At 52.1% G+C, this 21,044-nt stretch overlaps 1 protein-coding gene across 35 annotated transcripts; it reads left to right on the top strand.

Annotated features, from left to right (window-relative positions):
• Nucleotides 1-151: 151 nt before the first annotated feature.
• Nucleotides 152-20,541, top strand: PRPF40B (pre-mRNA processing factor 40B). Of its 35 annotated transcripts, none has more exons than XR_014083762.1 (26): nt 152-321; nt 6,497-6,577; nt 7,421-7,564; nt 7,839-7,904; nt 8,580-8,607; nt 8,833-8,858; nt 8,996-9,106; nt 9,395-9,515; nt 9,599-9,623; nt 9,852-10,052; nt 10,273-10,402; nt 10,486-10,550; nt 11,076-11,240; nt 11,341-11,449; nt 11,809-11,959; nt 12,634-12,767; nt 13,428-13,542; nt 13,691-13,782; nt 17,822-17,938; nt 18,135-18,272; nt 18,484-18,579; nt 18,832-18,918; nt 19,131-19,308; nt 19,433-19,622; nt 19,744-19,887; nt 19,978-20,541. XR_014083762.1 is itself a non-coding variant. In XM_081596664.1 (26 exons), exons 1-26 carry the CDS (start codon nt 319-321, stop codon nt 20,068-20,070), a joined length of 2,634 nt encoding a protein of 877 aa, XP_081452790.1. In that variant the 5' UTR covers nt 152-318; the 3' UTR covers nt 20,071-20,541. The 35 variants fall into 35 exon arrangements, 30 of the variants coding, with proteins under 30 accessions (XP_081452790.1, XP_081452796.1, XP_081452786.1 ...); XR_014083759.1 differs by having other exon boundaries at nt 18,832-18,926; XM_081596664.1 differs by having other exon boundaries at nt 9,395-9,467; nt 19,561-19,622.
• Nucleotides 20,542-21,044: the final 503 nt, after the last annotated feature.

Genomic DNA, 21,044 nt, shown 5'->3' with positions numbered 1-21,044 from the left:
TCAGGCCGCGGGCTGCAGCCCTGCGTCGGCCCTCGTGCAGTCAGACAGAGCCCGGAACAGGCGTGCCCCGCCCCCAGTGGGCGGACCCCGGACCCGGCGGCGCGGGGGCGGGGCCTGGCTCTCCGCGCCGGGGGCGGGGCCGGACCCGGGCTCTCCGGGCCGGCGGAGGACCCGGCTGGTCGGTGGGAGCGACCGGAGCCCCGGCCACCAAGGGGTGCGACCCCCCACTGGCCCCGCCTTCCCGGCTGCGGTCGGCCAATCAGAGCGGCGTTTACTGGCGGGTGGGCCGAGCCGGCCCAGCTGCTCCGAGGCTCTGGCATGGTAACGTCCCCGCGCGGGGGTGGCGGGGCCTGGGGCGGTCCCACAGCGCCCCCGGCGGCCCGGGCCGGGGCCAAGGGGGGCGGGGAGGCCGCCAGGGGTACCCGGGACCCCGGGGCAAAGCGAGGGGAATGAGGGGTTAGGGAGAGGAGCCCAGGAGGGGGGAGGGGGCGGGGATTTGGGGGAGAAGGGGCGGGGGAGGCCATGATGGAGGATGGGGGGAGGGTGTTGAGGCGAACTGGAGTTGCGGGACTGGGTGAGGAAGAGGAAAGGAAGAAGTGAAGGGTACGTTTGTGGAAAAAGGTCGGAAAAGAACAGAAGGGCGAGAGACGTGGGAACCGTGGGTCTAGGGGAAAGCGGCGGGGGCGGGGGGAGGGAGGCCACAGTTTCCCCTCCTGGGATGTTTGGCGTGCGACAGGCCCCTTCCTCAGACTCACTGCTGGCTCCCTTTGGAAGCCCTGGATGCCCCCTAAGACCTCTTGAGACTCCCTCCTTCGTTTCCCCGCATAGTCTCCTGATGTGAGGAGGGGGTATTGTCTCCTGAGGAAAGAAACGTTTCTGGCCCCCACCCAGTGCTGGGTAGTCCAAGAAATGGGGAGACCAGAAGCCCCTTTGTCCCAACCCTGGCTCTGCCGCCAAGACAGTCTGTAACAACTTGGTGTGACCTTGGGCAAGTCACTCACTACCTTTATTTGGGCCTAAGATTTCCCATCGATTTTTTTTTTTTTTAAAAAGGAAGATACATAAGGAGGATATCCCAGATCTCTTTCTGCTCTTAAAATGGGGAGGTGCTTGAGGAGAGATTTCAGGATAATGGGTTCTAGGACGTGGGGAAGCAAAGGAAAGAAGGATGAAGATGGAGGCTAGGCCTTCAGCTGGGGCTGCAGAAAATCTCCAGGGATGTGAGGGGAGGGTGGACACAAAGCAAGGCTGGGGCAGGCTAGCCAGCGCCTCTGGAATCCTGCTGGAGTGATGGGAGGACTGTAAATAGATAAAGACGTTGAGACTGAACCCAAGAAGGATGAAGGCCAGAATTAACAGTCTGTTCATCAGGAGAGTGGTGAGGTGATGGCAGGATTAGATGCAATGGAAAATATTGTCTAATATTTTGGGGAAGCAGAATAATAAGGCTGGTACAGGGGAGTGGGGACTAGGATGGCCTCGAAAACAGGGAGGGAGTGGCTGGTGCTGTTTGGGGCAGCTAAAGAAGGGCAGCTGGTGGATGTAGACCACAAGGTAATCAGCTGGTCTCTCAGCCTCCCTAATATCTTTCTCTTTGATGAATGCTACCTCTTTCAGAAAGGTGTGCCTCCCCAGCCTTCATTTTCCAGCATAGATCCCTTTAGGAAGTGAGTCAGAGCAGGCCAACCTTGGGATCACCTGGCTGTCTGAGGATTTCAGGATTGTTTGAGAATTGGGGTAAAAAGAAAACAGGGGAATGAATTTGAATGTGAGAAATGCCTGTGGTACCATCATCCTTGCTGGGAGGCCCCTTTGTGGAGTAGTTGAAAGCTTAGTCTTCTTTGGGGTCAGACTGCTTGGATTCCAAACTTGCCCCTGCCATTTAATCTCTTGGAACCATGGTCAAGTTACTTGATCTCTCTGAACCTCAGTTTCTTTATCTGTAAAACAGGGATAATAACCTCTAAGATAGTTGAAAGGATTAAATGACTGTTTGGCATGGTATCTGGCTCATAATAAGCACTCAGTAAATATTAGCAATTAGCTTTTTTTCCCCCCTCCTTCCATTCTGTGGCTCCCCAGTCTTCTCCTTTTCTCCTTTTGTTCTTTTTTCTGAATATTCAGTTCTGAGATGTCCCCCAAGTGTGGAGGCTGAGAATTGATTGTATGGGGGTGGGGAAGAATCCTTCAGCTCACCCAGGTGAACACATGATGATCAGATGATTGATTATCTCTTCATTGTCTGTCCCTACCCACAAATGTGTTTTTGTTCCAGGGAAGACACATGATCTGTTTCTCTTTCAGCCCCCTTTCCTATATCCTTTTCTCACACAAATTACTTCGTCAGAGTCTCACCCAGAAGTGTAATAAGACTCGAAGTTATATAGGCACTGCATCAAGTGAGATAGGGGCAGGGGTGTTTCAGGAAAGAAAGTATACAGGTTGCACAGGGGAGACTCAAGGAAAGGAGGGCTTTGAATGTTTCACAGTAGTTTATGTTCATACCATTGCTCTGTCTTCTGTGGAAACTGTCCAAAACAGGCTAGTGTCTGGATCCTGGCCAGGGATCTCCGTTCCAAGTTAAAGATGGTCATATAGAGTTAGTTTTTTTTAATTGTTTAGGTTTTCCCATGCTAATATTTGATTCTAGTTCACTTTCCCCAGACACACAGACTTCTGCCAAACTGCCTCTCTCTCCATCACAGTCAACTTTTATCCAAAGAGTTTATACAAATGTACCTGGGTACATACACACACATTTGTCTGTTTTAGGATATTCCAGTATGCAAAAATAAGGTTAGGGATGAGTCTGCATTTTGTCACAACACTTTGTATGCAGGGCCCTGACTTGACATTCAGAAGAGACTTAAAAGGAGAAAACTCAATCCCTAAACATGGGGAAACCCCCACCTGAGTAGCAAGACATGCAGTCCCATGTGAAACACCCAGCAAACATCCATAGAGTAGCGTGTAACTGCAAAGTAGTGCAGTATTTATCCTGAAAGGACTGAGGTAGGAGGGTATATGTGTAGAGGATAATCGTAAAGGACCTGAAGGAGGTGAATATCGGATCATCTTGAACAAAATAAGAGACAAAGCAGAATAAAACACATGGAGTAATCTAACACTTTCTGTGCAAAGAGGAGGAGGGAAGCCATGAATCAGGGTGAGCCAGAAGAATGTGGGATGGGTCTTGTTTAAAGGCTTTAAATGTTTGATGAGAGATTCTGTAGGGTGGGCAATGGGGAGCCACCACTGGTCTCCAAGCAAGAAAATGTTGGACTTCCTGGTTTAACCACGTGGGTCTCAGAGAATATGCTAGAGTGCAAAAACCAGATCTGCTTCTTGTAAGGATTGTGTTTTTAAGGGAGTAGGCCTGGAGGGAAGATTGGATCCAGCCCTGGGACCCATTATTCCCCCTTTTTTCATCTGAGAAAGAATGCCTAGGGTAGTTGCCAGAGTCTCCTCCAGCGGTGACATTCTGTGTTCCCTAAATAACTGCTAGACCTTACTGATGGCTTTGTTTTGTGGACCTGCCAAGACCATTCAGTCATTAAGTTAAGAAAAAATAGCATGTACTATGAGCCAATGGGAGTGGTGAAGAAATTACAATGGGCACAGGGTTCTGGGTTGAGCAAAAACAAAGTCCTTGCCCCTTAAAGTTTCTAGCCTAGGCTGGAAACTGGAGGTATCAGATATTTCATTGATTCTAAGACTCACATCTTAACATTTCTGAAGTCAAGATACATCTTAAGATCAGTAGTGAGTTAGTTGCTCAGTCATGCCCAACTCTGCGACCCCATGGACTGTAGCCTACCAAGCTCCTCTGTCCATGGGATTCTCCAGGCAAGAATACTGAAGTGGATTGCCATGCCCTTCTCCAGGGGATCTTCCCAACCCAGGGATCAAATCTGTATCTCCTGCATTACAGGCAGATTCTTTACCATCTGAGCCACCAGGGAAGCCCAAAATCAGTGGAGTACCATAATTTGGCAGCATTTGTTTTTTATTAGTGCCACAAAAAATAATAAAACAATCAGAATTGTAGAAATAACTAAAATTCCAATGACTAATTGCTGAAGGGGAAGGTACATGGTGTATGAGTGTGTAAAAGAGGGCTCTGACTAGTCCACTGGGTTGGAGAAAGCCTTTCCTGAAGAAATGATGACCAGATATAAAGGTTATGGAGGCGGGGTGTGTGGGGTTGGAGGGAGGATTGTCCCAGGCAGAGGTGAATGTCTTAGTTGGGAGGATTGCAAGAAGGAGCTCAGCATGGGTGAGGAAGGCAAGGCAGTTGGGGAGCAAACCTGCCACAGCCTCCCAGGCCCTGGACATGGGTTTTGGGACAGTGGGAAGCCATTAAAGAGTTTTAAGCAGAGGAGTAATGTAGCCTGCGGTTGGAGTGGATATGGGGAGACCAGTCAGGAGGCCACTGAAGTAGGTCGGATTTTTTTTTTTTTTTAAGTTGTAGGGTTGTAGGAGGAAACAGAAATAGATGGATTCAGAAAATCTTTAGGAGGTAAAATTAACTGGACTCATTGATGAATTCATAAGAAAAAGGGAGGTGTGGTGAGTAGCTCACAAATTTCTGTCTTGAACAACTGTGTGGATGGTGGCATAGTCTCTGAAATAGGTGATCGTAGAGCCTGGTAGGACCCAGAGATGGTTATGTGGCCTCTGGGAGGTTAGGACCCTGAGGCAGGTTGGGTGGGAAAGTATGGCGCAGAGAACTGGATTTCATCCTAAGTTGATTTGTTTCTGACTTCTTGTGCAAAAGGAGGTTTAACGGGGCGGAGCAGGTCTGAATACAGGGCTTAGAGTAGCTGAACCCCAAGGAAAGGTAAGTCAAGTTGGAGTAGTTTGACTTACCCCCCTCTTAGGACAAGATAAGCAGAGAGAAGGAAGGACAGGTGTTGCTGAAGTAGTAGAAGCATTGTTAAATACTGAGTCTCCCCAACATAGGGATAATTGGGAAAGTCGGGAAATTGGGCAGCAGTGAGCCAGCTCCCACCTTTACCTGGAACTCCTCCTTACCACCACACTCCCAGCACCTTCCAAGCAAGGAGGAGGAAGGACAGAGCCTTTTAGCTGCATCTCAGTGCCCCAGTTTACTTAAAAACTGTTTTTGAATGGATGAATATAGTTATATTCAAAGTTACAGAGGGCAAACAGAATTCTTTCTACCTGTGTCTTCATTCTCATTTCTTGTGTCATCTTTTGTTTCTGATTTATATGCAAGTAATAAAACTTTGCTGCACTTTGCTTTTTTTCCCACTTGTTTATGTATCTTCCAGATTATTACCAAGACAGTGAGCCTCTTCATTCTTTTTATGACTGCATAGTAGCTGATCTTATGTTTGTAAAATTTTATAGTTCCTTACTTAGGGATATTTAGGCTGATTACAGTCTTCTGGTTTTATAAATAATGCTGCTCTGAAAATCTTGTACACACATGTAGGGCTATATCTATAAGATGAAATTTTAGAGCCGTAAGATTCTATATAAATAGGGTTTGTTCCTTCATTTGTTTATTCATTCACTTTATATTTGTTGAGTACCTATTATGTGCCAGACGCTGTGGCAGGTACCAGGAATTCAGCTTTCAACAACGCAGGTATGATCTCTGCCCCCATGGAATATGTGTTAATATGTGTAAGGGGAAGCACATATCCAATCTAACATAATAATTACAAAATTGTATATGTGAGGAAACTAAAAGGAGGATCAGAACAAATTGGACTTGCTTTAAATAGAGTCAGGAAGGCTTCTTAGAGCAAGTGATATTTAAGCTGAGAACTAAAGGATGAAATGTGGCTAGCCATTGGGTGTAGGACAGGGAGACCTAGGCTGTTCAAAGCTGCTTCCACTGGGATGAATCTAGGAGAGGCACAGGCTGCTAGCTATCTCGGTGGGGGCTGGGATGCAGAGCTAAAGAGAAGAGGGAGGGAATGGGAATGGAGGTGTCAAGGAGAGAGAGTGACTAAAGATGAGGCCAGTTAGGGGAGGGGGCTGGTAGTAGTACTTAGGAAGGACTAAAGATTGTGTTTAGAGGGCTTTGGGTTGAGTCTCTGTACTGGGTGAGTTCAGGAAGGCAAACAGGAAAAGAGGCCACTTCCTCCCTGAATGGGAATGATAGAGCTCTGACTGATTTGAGGGAAGCACAACTTTGCCCACAGGCGGGAGGGTAGATGAAAAGCCTTGGAAAGAGTTGATCTGTGCCTGTAGTAGAACCTCCTCCATCTTTTCTTGGCTTGAGCAAAATGGAAACTTCCAAACTACAGATGACTTTGATGGGGCTCAGCCAGCTGACACTGGACTGGCAAAAGAAAGAACAGATCTGTCAAGGGCTCAGAGTGGGGATGGGCAGGAAACTGGGCTTTGAGACTCTTCCTCTGAACTTTGTGTTCCTTTTTCATCCTTACCCCTCTGCTTCTCTTCTACAAAAGCCCATCTCTTTGCCCATCCGGGGTTCTATGACTTTTCTCTCCCTCAACAGTCGGTTCCCGATTCTGGTCCCCGGCCCCCAGCAGCGCCTGCCCCCTTCCCACCGGGGCCCCCCATGATGCCACCACCCTTCGTAAGTTTTATGTCTTCCCCTGGGCTTGGCTTTTCCAGCCTGCACCCCCAACTTCTTAGTCCCCAGCACTGCTGCATCGCCAGCACAGTTTTTGTGTAATGCCCCCTTCTGTTGCCCTTGGATGAGGGATTTTGCTTGGGTCCATAAAGTTGACAGTTCTCCCTTTGTCTTTTTGTCCTTGGGACACACAGGGGCTGGGGGAAGAAATGAATGGGAAAAGACCCTCTTAAGTATGAGGGCAGGGTGGGGCTGTCTTTCTCTTTCACTGCTCCTTGTCTGTATTCTTTTTTGTCCCCCCCCCACATGGCTTGTGGGATCTCAGTTCCCCAACCAGGGATTGAACCCAAGCCCTTGGCAGTGAAAGCTTGGAGTCCTAACCACTGTACTGCCAGGAAACTCCCCTTGTCTATATTTTTTAAATATGCCATGAAGTCAGGCTGGAATAGCAACTGGTGGTCATCAAGTTGGGAAAAAAGGGATAGGAGGCAGAGGACTGGGAGACTGGGGACTGGACACCTGCCTCTGGCCCTGCATCTGAAAGGCCTCTGTGGAAAGAGTCGCTTAAGTGGCGGAGCCTTCCAGTCGCAGTCTGGTGGCAGTTCCATTTCTCTTTCCCCTCTCCCCTGCCTCTCAAGAAGCTGTGTGCTTGCCTCTTAGACCCAGAGGCCTCCTGTTATCAGTCTCAGTGGTGAGGAGGGAGGCAGTTTCATGCCTCTCAAACTGAAACTTTGAAACTATCTCAGAGCCAGGGTGGAGGGTTGGGTGGGAGATGAGTGGCTGTTTCCTGACAAGGGCAGAGCAGTGTCTTCTCTGCTCAGGCTCTCTTCCTTTCCTCATTTCCAGATGCCTCCTCCAGGAATCCCCCCACCTTTTCCTCCAATGGGGCTCCCTCCCATGAGTCAGAGACCACCGGCCATCCCCCCCATGCCACCTGGCATCATGCCCCCAATGCTCCCACCAATGGGGGCACCACCACCACTCACACAGGTAATCTCCTCCCCTGCACCAGGGCCTCAGCAAACCCTGTCATTTCAATTGCAGATAGAGATGAAGGTGGATATCTGAACTTAACTTGAGAATCTGGGGAGGGAGGGAAGGAAGAAAGGTGGGGCCAGGCCCACGTGAATTTGTCTGCTGAGCACCCAGAGCCCAGTGAGTGCCCTTGTGAGGGTCATGGCCCCGACAGGATCTCTCAGGACTCTCTGTGGCCTGTGCTTGCCTTCACCTCAGTAGGTGGTTTTTGTCTCCTTTGTATCCATAGATACCAGGACTGGTACCTCCCATGATGCCAGGAATGCTGATGCCAGCGGTGCCCGTCACCGCAGCGGTAAGCACTGAGGGGCAGGAAGTGGGCTCTGCGCTGCAGCCCAGTGGGTCTGACTTGGCGTACAGGGACGTGGCCTCCGTTCTTTCCCTCTTCTCGTCACATCCACCCTTGGCCCCACTGCACTCCCCACACTGAGTCCTTCTTCCAGCCACGAACTCAGCTCTTCTAGTTTCTCACTCATCCCCAAAGGCACATACATCCTCTCATTATCCCCCTGCTATGCCCAGTTCCCTTAAGGAACACCTTCACTCCAGACACTGATCACTCTCACAGAATTAGCACTATGGACACGTGAATACAATTTCCTCTTCGCATCTTCTTTGTCTCTGGAGGAAGCGGCAGTACCTGGAGATCTCGCTATACCTTCTTGTGCTGCTGTTCAGTTTAGTAGGGTTGGGTAGGATGTGGCAATTGGTACTTTCTGTGGAAGAGGTGGGCCATGGAGTCTCGACAGAATACTCTCACTTGAAAATGAAAAAGGAGCTGCTGTGCAGTTTCTTCCTGGGGTCCTGGAGCCATGGTCCCGGAGGGTGGGGGAAGCTTGTTAGGGAGCAGAGATCCCTGGGAGCAGGACACATGGATCCTGGCCTGGCCTGCTTCTTCATCCCCCATGGCCTGGGTCTTGGGGGCCACTGGGCTTGGCCCCAACCCTTCCCCCTCCTCTTTCTTCGGCAGACGGCTCCGGGTGCGGACACCGCCAGCTGTGAGTCTTCTGGGGGTCTGCTCCCCCCAGGCTCGGAGGTTGGGGGGGAGAGGGGACCATGGACTAGAGCCCACCCTGGATCATGCCTGTTGGGGTGCCAGGGATCCTGGGATGTGATGGGATCAGGGGAGATTTACTGGGGATGGAGTGTAAGGGAGGAATAGATGGGGATCAGATAAGGGTTGGAACAAGGACTTAATATGTTTCCTTTGGCTTCTTTTCTAGCTGCTGTGGCTGGGACAGGCCCTCCGGTAAGTTCTTTCCACTCAGGGGTCTCTGGGTAGAAAGGCTGAAAGGGAAGTGCTAATGGTTAAATTTTGGGGATGAGGAAGAGAAACTTTGGGAAAGGAGCCTTGACCACCATTCTGTGCACCCTCCCCTCCCCTAGAGGGCCCTGTGGAGTGAGCATGTGGCCCCTGATGGGCGCATCTACTACTACAATGCTGACGACAAGCAGTCCGTGTGGGAGAAGCCCAGCGTGCTCAAGTCCAAGGCAGAGGTCCTGAGTGGGGCTTTCTGGCCCTTTTTTTCAGCTGCCCTGACCCTTCCAAGTCCTTGGCCTCCCCTGAGTCTCTAACCATACTCATGGCTCCTCTAATCCTAAGATCCCTGACCATTCCCCAACCTTCCTAGGATCTCAAGAAGTCCACCTTCCCTCATCTTGAGCCAGGCCAGGTGGTAGCTAAACACTCCTGTGTTCCCCCCTCACTGGGTCCCCTTAGCTCCACCAGCTGTGGCTGGCAGGTATGCCCAGCCCACTGACGTTCCCTGGCCCATCCTCTTACAGCTCCTGCTGTCCCAGTGTCCCTGGAAAGAGTACAAGTCGGACACAGGCAAACCTTACTACTATAACAATCAGAGTAAGGAGTCCCGCTGGACCCGGCCCAAGGACCTGGATGACCTGGAGGGTGAGGAGGGGGTGGGCCCAAGCAGGGGCTTGGGGGCGTGACTCTGTGCTACCCTATAACCACGTTATCCTTTCCTGTTGCAGCTCTAGTCAAACAAGAGGCTACAGGGTAAGTGACTTGCTTGCCTTGCCTACCTGTCCACCCATACTTGGGGCCTCCTGAGGGGTGGGAGTGGCCTCTCCCCATGATCCATGCTCTGTGAGAGGAAGAGCAAGCTCTCATCTCCTTGTGGAGTGGTCTGCTCTGGCCCTAGTCCTTCACAGGATAGAGACCAGCCAGCCCCTGATCACCTCTGTCTTTGCACTACTGGACACTGCCCTTCCAACCCATCTGCAGGAAACAGCAGCAGCCACAGACACTACAGCCACAGCCTCCTCAGCCTCAGCCTGATCCCCCACCTGTGCCGCCTGGCCCCACCTTGCTGCCCACAGGCCTCCTAGAACCTGAGCCAGGTGGGAGTGAAGATTGCACTGTGTCAGAGGCTGCCCAGCCCCTGGAGCAGGGGTTCCTGCAGCAGCCAGAGGAGGGCCCCAGCAGGTGAGGGCTGCCCCCCATAGCATTCTAGACCTCAGGCTCCCAGCTGGGTTCAACCCTTGACCTCTGCTAGGTTTCTCAGGAAAGGGGTGAAGATCTAGGCATGGCCTCTGATGGGCAGACAAGGGCTTCCCTGGGGAGCAATGGGGTGTTCTGATCACACAGGGCACTGAAAACTATAGGGACTGGGGGACACTATGGCTGAGTTCCCTTTGTCCCCCAGTTCTGCTGGACAGCATCAGCCACCACAGCAAGAGGAAGAAGAATCAAAACCGGAGCCGGAGAGGTCTGGCCTCAGTTGGAGCAACCGGGAGAAGGCAAAGCAGGCCTTCAAGGAGCTGCTGAGGGACAAGGTGCTGAGGGTGGGGCTCCCAGGGTAGCCCTGGAGGGGGCTGGAGGTGGGCAGGGCCCATGACCCCTGCCTGCTCCATTCCAGGCTGTCCCCTCCAATGCTTCGTGGGAACAGGCCATGAAGATGGTGGTCACTGACCCCCGTTACAGGTAGGCCTGGGCAGGCCCTCCAGACATTGTTCAGGAGGGTGGCTGAACCAGGGATTTCCTAAGAAACTCTGAGGGGGTCAGAGTGAGGAGAGTGATAGATGGGTGAGCGTGCTGGGGAAGAAAAGCTGAAGAGCCTCCAGGAGAAGGAGGGGAAGGGAATTATTCAATAAATGCTTGTTGAATTGAATTGATTTGAATTGAATTAATTGGGGAAAGGGGCTGGATAGGGCAGAGGCCTGACTGCAACTTGAGAACCCATAGCAAAAGGACCCAGTATTAATAGTGTTTTAAGAGCTCTATCTTGTTCCATCACTGTTTGTCACCCCTCCCCACATCCCAGAGACTAACCTATCTTGCTTCCCTGTGCCCTTGGGGCCCCTGCAGCCCACTGTGCCCATGAGTGGACACTTCAGTCAGTTCTGTGAGACCCATCCCCAGTGTGCCATGACCCTGCTTTGTGGGCTGTGTGTTGTGGTTCAGGCTGACTCCTCTATCCCCACCCAACTCCCACCCTGTCCACCCTAGTGCCTTGCCCAAACTGAGTGAGAAAAAGCAGGCATTCAATGCCTACAAAGCGCAGCGGGAGAAGGAGGAAAAGGAAGAGGCCCGGTTAAGAGCCAAGGAGGCCAAGCAGACCTTGCAGCATTTCCTGGAGCAGCATGAACGCATGACCTCCACCACCCGCTACCGGTCAGGGGGCTAGGCTGGGTTGGGGCCTGGGAACCCTGAGACCCCCACGGGCCCAGGCTCTGTTCTCTGCCTGCCTTCTCACAGCCCATATGCTCCACAGGCGGGCAGAACAGACCTTTGGGGAGCTGGAGGTCTGGGCTGTGGTCCCTGAGAGGGATCGAAAAGAGGTTTATGATGATGTCCTCTTCTTCCTGGCCAAGAAGGAGAAGGTAACAGCTACTGGGCTGGATCCATCAGCCCCAGTCTCATTAAGGCCTTCCATGTCTTGACTTCCTTGTGGTCCTGCCCATTCACTTGCTGCCCCAGGGTCCCAGCTTCTTACTCAGAAGCTTGTATGGCACATCCCCAGTTCATGCTCTGGGCCTACAACTTGGTATGGGAGGACAGGAAGGTCTCTGAGGGTGTGGTCTGTAACCCGTGCTCCTTCCCCTTTCTGGAGTCAGAAATTCCTTGAGTCTGGCCATCCCAGAGTTCCCAAGCCACCTGCTTTTACCCAGGTTTCCTCTGCCCAGGCCCACTTGTGTAGCTCTGGCCTGCCCTGCCTCACCCTGACCCCATGGCTCCCTAGGAACAGGCCAAGCAGCTGCGGCGCCGCAACATCCAGGCCCTGAAGAGCATCCTAGATGGGATGAGTAGCGTCAACTTCCAAACCACATGGTCCCAGGCCCAGCAGTACCTCATGGATAACCCCAGCTTTGCTCAGGACCATCAGCTGCAGAGTAAGCCTGGGTCTCCACTCCCCTCCGTTCCCTTTTCCTCCCTGACCCCCAGCACCTGCCTCACACCACTCCCCCTGCACCTCCTTCCCCCTTGGACATCTAGGAGTCCCTCGCGTTTAGTCCAGAACCTCTCTGGACTTGAGATCACAGGATGGATGCTTCAGGACACCTCTCCCTCTAGGGTCTATAGTTAACTTGGATATTGTGTGTTCTTGGGGGAAGAGCACTGGGGTAGGAATAAGATTTGAAGATGACTTTTATAGCTCATGTGAATATGGTTTTAAATTATCTTGGTATGGTGGGCTGTAAATGGTCACACATGTGGCAATCAGCTGCTGTTGGCCTGTCATCACTTGCAGTATCTTCTGATATTCACCTTCTGAAGTTATATCAAAGCCTGGTTGATTCCCAGTCCCATAAAAAGTAAAACCTTAGATTATGATTTCATATGATGACTTCTAGTAACCAAATTCACAAGAGCTGAATGCTTCTATATAATACTTACATAATCAGTGAACCCTTTTCACGAACCATCATTCCAATAGCCTCTCCCGTGCCCCCTGTCAGGTGTCCCCGACACCTGCAGGAGTAGCATCCTGGAAGCTCTGGGGGTGCTGGGTCTGAGAGGGTGTTCCCCTGGCGCGGTGCCTGCTGAGCCTCCTCCCTGTGGTTAGACATGGACAAGGAAGATGCGCTGATCTGCTTTGAGGAGCACATCCGAGCTTTGGAGAGGGAGGAGGAGGAGGAGCGAGAGCGAGCCCGACTTCGGGAGCGGCGCCAGCAGCGCAAGAACCGGGAGGCCTTCCAGGTATCTTTGCTGCCCTCTGGATCCGAGCTCAGCTCTGCCCCAGACAGCCTCCTCTTCACCCACACCCTGCCTCCTCTTGGCCAGGCCCACTCTTCTCTCTGTGCCCAGCCCTATCCTTGCTCCATGAGGCCTCTCTGTGCCTACAGTTTTGCTGCTGCTGTGTCCCCTCAACTCTGGGCTGGCTCTAGACTAGGTGTGTGTGCCACCCAGAAACTGCCAGCAGATGGCACCCTAATAGCAAGGCTCAGCAGCTTGGCCAGGTTTATTTCCTTTCACTGGGGAGCCAGACAGGCATAGCTAGTTCATCCCCCACCTTGGAGGTGGCACTGGTGGTGGTGGTGGTGGAGGGGGTTACTTGGCTATAACACACTGGGAAGTGTGGGAGTCATGGGAAGGTAATGCTGCAGGCACATTTCTGTTTCTTTGGCTCCCAGTCCGGCTTATTCTCATGTGAAGTCTGTCCCTTTCTGTTTTACAATCTCTGTTCACATTGCTCTCTGCCTCCCCATCTGTAACTCTTCATCTCTGCCTCCCTTGCCTGCATTTCCTCAGTCTGGTCGTTCCTGCATCTCCCTGCCATCTCTCCTCTTCCTCCCCAGGCTTTGACTTTGCCTCGCTCCCTCTCTCACCCTCCCTGTAACTGGCCTCTTCCCTGCTTAGACCTTCCTGGATGAGCTGCACGAGACAGGGCAGCTGCACTCCATGTCCACCTGGATGGAGCTGTACCCAGCGGTCAGCACTGATATCCGCTTTGCCAACATGCTGGGCCAGCCGGGTAAGGCAGCCGGGCTCTCCCTTCTCTGGCCTGGCTTCCTGCCCTGCCAGTCTCTCTGCACTCCCACTCCCTGGTCTTGTCCTCAACCCCACCCTCAGGCCTTGGGAAGCTGCCGCCCGCCAGGCCCCCCTCCCTCCCTCCCCCGCAGGCTCCACCCCTCTGGACTTGTTCAAGTTCTATGTGGAGGAGTTGAAGGCACGATTCCATGATGAGAAGAAGATCATAAAGGACATCCTTAAGGTGAGGGAGGCCTGGGGCTGTGGATGGGTGCAGGCTGGGTGCAGGACTTGTTCCCAGGACAGGGCTCCCTGATAAATCCTGTTTTGTGGGAGCATTGCAGCTCAGTTCAAGAGATAGCTGTTGTGATCCTTTCTTTATACAGAAATGAACAAGATACAATTTCTGCCCAGAAGGAGCTCGGAGTCTAATAGGAAGAGAGACATGACAATTAGATAGACATTACAGAGGGGCAAGGGTTATTATAGAGATGAGAATCAGAAGACTTGCCATTTGAACTGCACTTCTGAGAATGAGGAGGTGAGGGAGGATGGAGGCCCTGGGTGCCACAGGAGCGGAGAGGAGCAGGAAGCACAACTAATCATAAACTAGTTGCCCACAAGTATTTTCCTTCTGCCTGTACAGTGTTTTAGAAAAACCTGTAATTTGTTGCTAACATTTCAAAATCAAGAGATTACAATTAAAATCTGGATCTTCAGCATCTCTTGGAAATTTGGATTATCTAGCAGCATGAGGCTGGCTTTGCGAAGCATTCAGTGGGCTAAAGCTGAGATGCCACGGCCTTTTAGAAGGGGCATATCCTCCTTACCTGTCCTCACTCCTCCCTGTCACTTCCTTAACATGAGAGCAAAGTCACCTACAATTGACCATCTCCATGCTGGAGAGTTCCTCAATATTCATGTCTATCAAAGGGGGAAAAGTGAGTGATGGACTGAGAGAGCCCAGTGTTTCAGGAAAAAGATAACAAAGAGAAGCATATTTCTTTGTGAAAGTGAAGACCCTTCTCATGAGTTTCGGGGAGCAGTGTGCACCATGGTTAGGAGCAAGACTGAAGGCAGACTGTGGGGTTGAAAGTCCATCTTAACCAGTTACAAGTTTTCTGACCTTGAGCAGATCACTTAATCTTTCTGAGCATGTTTCCTAGTCTGAAAAGTGGGGAGTATTCCCCCAGACTTCACCTGATTACCAGCAGGAGTAACTTGGTACCAAGATGAAGAAGGTCTGAGAATAAAGCTAGGAATGTCTCACTGCACACACATTTAAGTCCTTTGTTTTGCCTTAAAATTCATCCAGGTGCTGTATTTTAATACCATAACACTTATCTACTAATATAAACTTAATATTTTAAAATTACTTACCATTAGGTGTAATATGTATCATATTGTCCTGTGGCTTCCTCTTATTTCTCTATACCCCAGTTGGGAAGGAGAGCCCTGCATGTAAAATTCTTTGAATGCTAAAATAAGGAAATTGGATTTTTATCTTGTAAGTAACGGGGAGGCGGGGAATGATGTCTTGGAGAAGCCCCAGTGGTGGTGTAGAGCCATGCCCGCAGCCAGAGTACTTACATGCACAGGGATGGAGTGGTAGGAAGACAGGACTTGAAGCCTCAGGATACAAAAAGTGATAGTGGCAAGTGATTCAGATCAATTCTGAGCTTGAGTCATCCTCTTCTGACTCACCCCTAGACTGTTCCCTTGCTGTTGGGGCCCTTGGGAGAAGTCTGGGCAGCCGTGGACTCTTGAGGCAGGGTTTGAAGTGTGGGGGATGAGCAGAGAGATCAGGCAGGAGCTGCTGCATGATCTAGGTGGGGATGGCCGGTAAGCACAGATGAGGTGCTCCAGTTGTTTCTGAAACTCCTTAGGTCAGTTCACAGAGGCCTTGGGACAAGCCAGAGGGGGCAGGGTGGTGGGGACTTTTCGCTCCTTCCTCTATTTTCAAGTGTAACTGTTTATTTCTCTTATGGAATGAGGGTTCTACATAAGATTTTTATTAAAAGAAAAAAAGCATCTGCTGATTTAAAAAAAGAGTTTCAAACCAGTAGGCTAGAGTCACTCAGAAGTAGAATTGACAGATTTTTTTGTGTGTGTGAAATTGAGGGACGGAAGGAGTGAGTTGGAGATAGCAGGGGCGGATTGATGGTTGGTAAGGATTAAGCAGGAAGAACAGGGCTGGAGAAAACAGGAATTCCATTTGGGAAATTGTTCTCATAAAGCATATGGGGGCAGGGAGGCATAAAGCAAATACCAGATTTTAAATACGATAACCACATAAAGTAGAAATATCTAATCCAAGAAGAGTTAAATTTTATTGGACACTTAACTTTTAATCCCTAAGTGGCTGGTACTGCTGACAGGCCAGAAGGCGCCCTATCCTTGCTGTGGCCTCTTTCCCCACACCTCCTGAGGACAGTCTTTGGTCAGTTCCTCTTCCTGTTGCCCCCTTTTGGGCTCCTGCCTCTGGAAGGCAGGTGAACCCAGGGCTCCCTGAGGCCATCTACCCGCCAGGCAGACTGTAGACTGTGATGGCACTCTACATCCCATAGGGTAATGCAGAGTCCTGAACGCGGAACAGCTAGAAGACAGAAGATCTGGGCCCATCCATGGGAGTGGGGAGTGGAGTGTGGGGTGGGGGCTCCCAGAAAAGGAATTATCTTGCGATCTGCTGAACTTGAAGTGTCTGTGAAATATCCAGTCTAGTATGAGTCTGAAAGGAGAGAGGTGAGGGGTGAGATTGCTAGGAACAGTATGGAACAGGCACATACACAGAAGAGAGGTGGTAAAAGGGGTCAGAGACAGGAGGGGACCCCGGACAAGGAAGGACTGCAGAAGTGAACAGAGGATAGAAGAGTGAGGACTGAGAAGGGGTCGTTGGAGTTCTTAGGACATGAGCAACCTCTAGGAGAACAGTGTCCATGAAGAGGGTAGAATGAGTGCAGCACAGGCTTTAGAGTTATATAACTCCTGGCTGTTTGTTGGTTGAGACCTCTGCAAGTTATGTAATGTCTCTGAGCCTGTTTCCTCATCTGTAAAATGAGGTTAATATATATGCAAGGTCATGAAATTAAATGATAACATTTGTAGTATCTTGCTCATTAGTAGGCTTAATAAATAAATGTTTTCCTTTGTGCTACATTTAAAGATTGAAACAGAGGGACAGAAGCAGAGGTTATTAGCTTGAGGAATGTGAGAGCAGGGTGGAAAGGGTATTCCAGGTTAAGTGAGGTGCATACTTGATGGAAGGAGCCAGTGAAGAGGTGAGATCGAAGTCTGCAGTTCCATAAGCGAAAGAGATTGTATGTCTGAGGAGAAGAGCTGGAGAGTATGGGCTGAGGAAACCCTCTTGGAAGCAGCAGGAGGAGTATGCCTCTGCCATCAGCAGGGGACCAGAGCAGGTTCCAGATGAGCAGAGGTAGTAGAAGGGAACCTGGACCTCTGCCTCAGACCTCACGCTCCAGTGGCTCCACTTTCCACTGAGTCGTCTTGGGCCAAGTTAGACAATTCTACAGCCTGCTCATTGGGGTGTTGTGAGGCTTAGGTTAGAAGCACAGCGCCTAGTCCATGGTGCTTTATAGTGTGACGTGTTCTTAATAATGTTGGGGAGTTGTACAGCTGATAGCATTTTTCCCATGGACAAAATGATTGTGGGTGTAGTGCTTAAAATTAGGGGCTTTGTCGTTAGAAAGACCTGGGGTAGAATTCTTGTCCAGCCATATGTTAGCCTTGAAGACCTTGGGCAGTTACTCTAGTTCCTCTCAACCTTGGTTTCTTCTTCCACATAAAATTAGGACCTGTGCTTTAGTTCAGATACGTGAGGATTAAATGAGATAATGTGTGTGAGGCACTCAGCATGGTACCTGGTACACAGTAGGCACTCAATAAATATAGCTGTAGATGCCAACTAAGAATACAGGGAACTTACGACCCAGCAATGGCTCAAGCTTAAGACAAAGGGACAAAGAATCAATTGTGAGAAACACAGGCATCTATCAGAGAACACGTACCTTGAGCACCTAACCGTGATTCAACCCCCCCAGTTCCCTGTGACAACCAAGCCAAGGGCAGGTATGGGAGGCTTAATTATCAGATGGGGGAGGACTTGAATGACTTGGTCTCCGAAGTGCGTCCCCGTCCTGTGGATCCCTTCCAGGGGAGGGGGCTACTTTAGCATCTGTAGTCTGACCCGTGCCTGCCCTGGAGGCAGCCAACTTCAGGTTCAGGCCTGTGGTGCCCCCCTGCTTCATGCGCTGCTGTGCCCACAGGACCGGGGCTTCTGCGTGGAAGTGAACACAGCCTTCGAGGACTTCGCCCACGTCATAAGCTTTGACAAGAGGGCTGCTGCGCTGGATGCAGGCAACATCAAGCTGACTTTCAATAGTGTGAGGGGCCGCGCGGGGTGGGGCTGTAGCCAGGGCTCCGTTCTTGAACTCGTCCCTCACTCTGGTTCTGTTCCTTCTCACTCACTGCCCCAGTGTGACTCTACCCCCAGTCCAGGAGTGATAGTAGGAGCTCACACTCCAGCTTCCTACACACCCACCTCCTGAGTGACCCTGCCCTGTGTCCTGTCACCCTCAGCTGCTGGAGAAAGCAGAGGCGCGTGAGAGAGAGCGGGAGAAGGAGGAAGCCCGGCGGCTGCGGCGCAGGGAAGCTGCCTTCCGAAGCATGCTGAGGCAGGCTGTGCCTGCTCTGGAGCTGGGCACGGCCTGGGAAGAGGTCAGGACTGCAGCCTGGCATCAAACACACCCCCTCAGTCCTGAGGGCAGCGGTGCTTCTCCACCACTGGGGGCCCACCCCAGTCGTAGCACAGCTCAGGGCCAGCTTCGGCGCCCTTCCTTCCTTCCTCTGCCCCAGCCCTGCCCTGTGCTCACGGCGGCCTCCATGTTGTGCTGGGGCTGGTCTGATCAGCAGTGCTCTCCTGTTCAAGGTCCGTGAGCGCTTTGTGTGCGACTCAGCCTTTGAGCAGATCACCCTGGAGTCGGAGCGGATCCGGCTCTTTCGGGAGTTCCTGCAGGTACTGGAGGTGAGGCAGAGCTTCTGGTCCTCTCTATTTGTCCCAGGCTGGTGAACACATGAAGCTAGCTTAACAGTACCCTCAGTAACCTCTCAGCCCCAGGCTCTCCTTTCCCAGACAACTAAGGAAGGAGAGGTCTCACAGTGCCCTGGATACACCCAAGGCCCTAGCCTCAGAGGAGGCAGCAACACCTCTGGGACACAGGGTCCTTCCTGGGGCTAACCTCGGCGCCTTCCTCACCCTACCTTCTGCCTCCACCAGACGGAATGCCAGCACCTCCACAGCAAAGGCCGGAAACACGGCAGAAAGGGCAAGAAGCACCATCGCAAGCGTTCCCACTCGCCTTCAGTGAGTTGGTGGGTAGGAAGGATGTGGGGTGAGGCTGGACTACCTGGGGGAAATAAGAACCACTTCTCTTGCTTTCCCCATATATCACCTCCCCAGGAGGGAGACTGGGAGATTCCTTTGATCTTGGGTTCTCCTGTCCCCAGTTCCCAGACTTGAGGGCTTCTGGAGCCCAGCGCCCCTCTGTGCTGACTTGTATCTGCTCATCTACCCAGGGCTCTGAGTCAGGAGATGAGGAACTGCCCCTGCCCTCTCTCCGGCCCCCCAAGCGGAGGCGACGGAACCCCTCGGAGTCGGGCTCTGAGCCCTCTTCCTCACTTGATTCTGTTGAAAGTGGGGGTGCTGCCCTTGGAGGACGGGGTTCCCCCTCCTCTCGCCTTCTCCTCGGATCAGGTAAGCAGTTGGGAGCTGGAGGGGAGGCCCTAGGGGAGGCCCTAGGGGAGCCCCACCCCTGAGGGTGGAGGTGGTAGGGAGGGCTGCACCTGTCAGAGAGTAAGAACTTCCCGTCCCTGCCCAGGCGGGAAGCGGAGAGAAGGACTGGACTGAGACTTCCTCAGACAGGTCCCTGCCTGTGAAGAATGAGCAGAGAAAAGGATGAGGCCTCCCTTTTCCCGTGGGACTTAGTGGGGATTTTTCCATCTCCAGATCATGGCCTTCGGAAAGCCAAGAAACCAAAAAAGAAAACTAAGAAGAGAAGACACAAGTCGGTGCGTAGAGAAGGAACTTCTATCCAAGGCTCTGCTATTTTATGAGTTATCTTCATGTCTTCACCCGCCTCCCGGGCCGTCCTCCACAGGAACTGAGGAGGCGGGCTCTGGGCTCTTACAGAACAGTCCTGAGAGCGAGACAGACCCTGAGGAGAAAGCTGCCAAGGAGAGTGATGAGAAAGAACCAGAACAGGACAAGGACAGGGACCTCCGGCGGGCAGAGCTCCCTAACCGCTCCCCAGCCTTTGGAATCAAGAAGGAGAAGGTGAGAGGCAGGCACCTGGCCCCCGCCCGGTCAGCACTCTGCCCAGGCCCTTGGGGAAGCCGTGGGTGAGCTGTGCCTTTGATCCACCAGACGGGCTGGGACACGTCGGAAAGCGAGCTGAGCGAGGGTGAGCTGGAAAGACGGCGGCGGACGCTCTTGCAGCAGCTGGATGACCACCAGTGACCTGACACGCCACCGTGCCTCGGGTCTGCGTGAGGCTGTGGCTGAGTTCACCCTCGCTGTCTGCCCCAGACTTCTTCCTTAGTTGGTCTGTGTCCACTTTTTCTCAAGTATCCCCAGCCCCAACCCACCATTTCTGGCATCTCCCAAGGTGCTTGCGGTGTTCAAGGGTCCCCTCAACTTCCTGGACAACTAGTGCAGTCCTTGCCCTCAGTCTCAGACCAGCGATTGGTGGTGAATGCCATGTGGGTGGGTGGTGCCAGTAGATAAAATGTGAGAAGGGGCCCCCAGAACAAGTGGCAGGCTGGTGGACAGTCTGGGTGGTGGCGGGGGGGGTCCTTAGCCTCTAGCATCAGGGCCTGCTCCCGCCTGCTCAGGCCTTGGAGCTCCACCACTCCTTCCTCCAGCCCTGGGGCCCAGTGTATGTGTGTTTTGTTTTGGTTTTGTTTTTTAAATGACAATATTTATAACGTGGCCAGTGGCTCTTTTGTCTTGTCCGTGGGCTTGCTACTGGGGGCAGGCTGGGGACCAGACAGGTACACGCATGGCCAGCAGGGGGCACTGGTGCCTCACGGGAGGCCTGCCTCCCTTTGTGAGGTTGGAGCCCATCTAAACAGGTTCTCCTTGCCCAGGCTTCTGCAGTCACCTCCCCCAAGCATGGCAGCTTGGCCCAGCCTCCTTTCAGTCCCTGTGGCTTGCTGCTGCTTAGTCACATCAGTCATGTCCAATTCTGTGTGACGCTATGGACTGCAGCCTGCCAGGGTCCTCTGTCCATGGGATTCTCTAGGCAAGAATACTGGAGTGGGTTGCCATGCCCTTCTCCAGGGATCTTCCCCACCCAGGGATCGAACCTACGTCTCCTGCATTGCAGGCAGATTCTTTACCGCTGAGCCACCAGGGAAGCCCCCCTGTGGCTTAGGTCAGCCTAAATGGCCACTGTAGCCCCCATGCTCAGAAAAAGGAGACAGAGTCAGGCC

This window comes from Giraffa tippelskirchi, chromosome 4 (genome assembly GCF_054371585.1).
Source record: "Giraffa tippelskirchi isolate mGirTip1 chromosome 4, T2T-mGirTip1v1.2.pri, whole genome shotgun sequence".
NCBI classification, from domain to species: Eukaryota; Metazoa; Chordata; class Mammalia; order Artiodactyla; family Giraffidae; genus Giraffa; species Giraffa tippelskirchi.
This window is presented reverse-complemented; position numbering and strand designations above follow the sequence as displayed.

What these genes read in the sequence shown, in the direction of transcription:
- PRPF40B (XM_081596653.1), top strand. Translation starts at nt 1,474, where the DNA reads ATGGCCTCGAAAACAGGGAGGGAGTGGCTGGTGCTGTTTGGGGCAGCT. An exon ending in TGCTCAAGTCCAAGGCAGAG is followed by an intron (nt 9,107 to 9,394) that starts GTCCTGAGTGGG and finishes ATCCTCTTACAG; the next exon opens with CTCCTGCTGTCCCAGTGTCC. An exon ending in TGGGCACGGCCTGGGAAGAG is followed by an intron (nt 18,273 to 18,483) that starts GTCAGGACTGCA and finishes CTCCTGTTCAAG; the next exon opens with GTCCGTGAGCGCTTTGTGTG.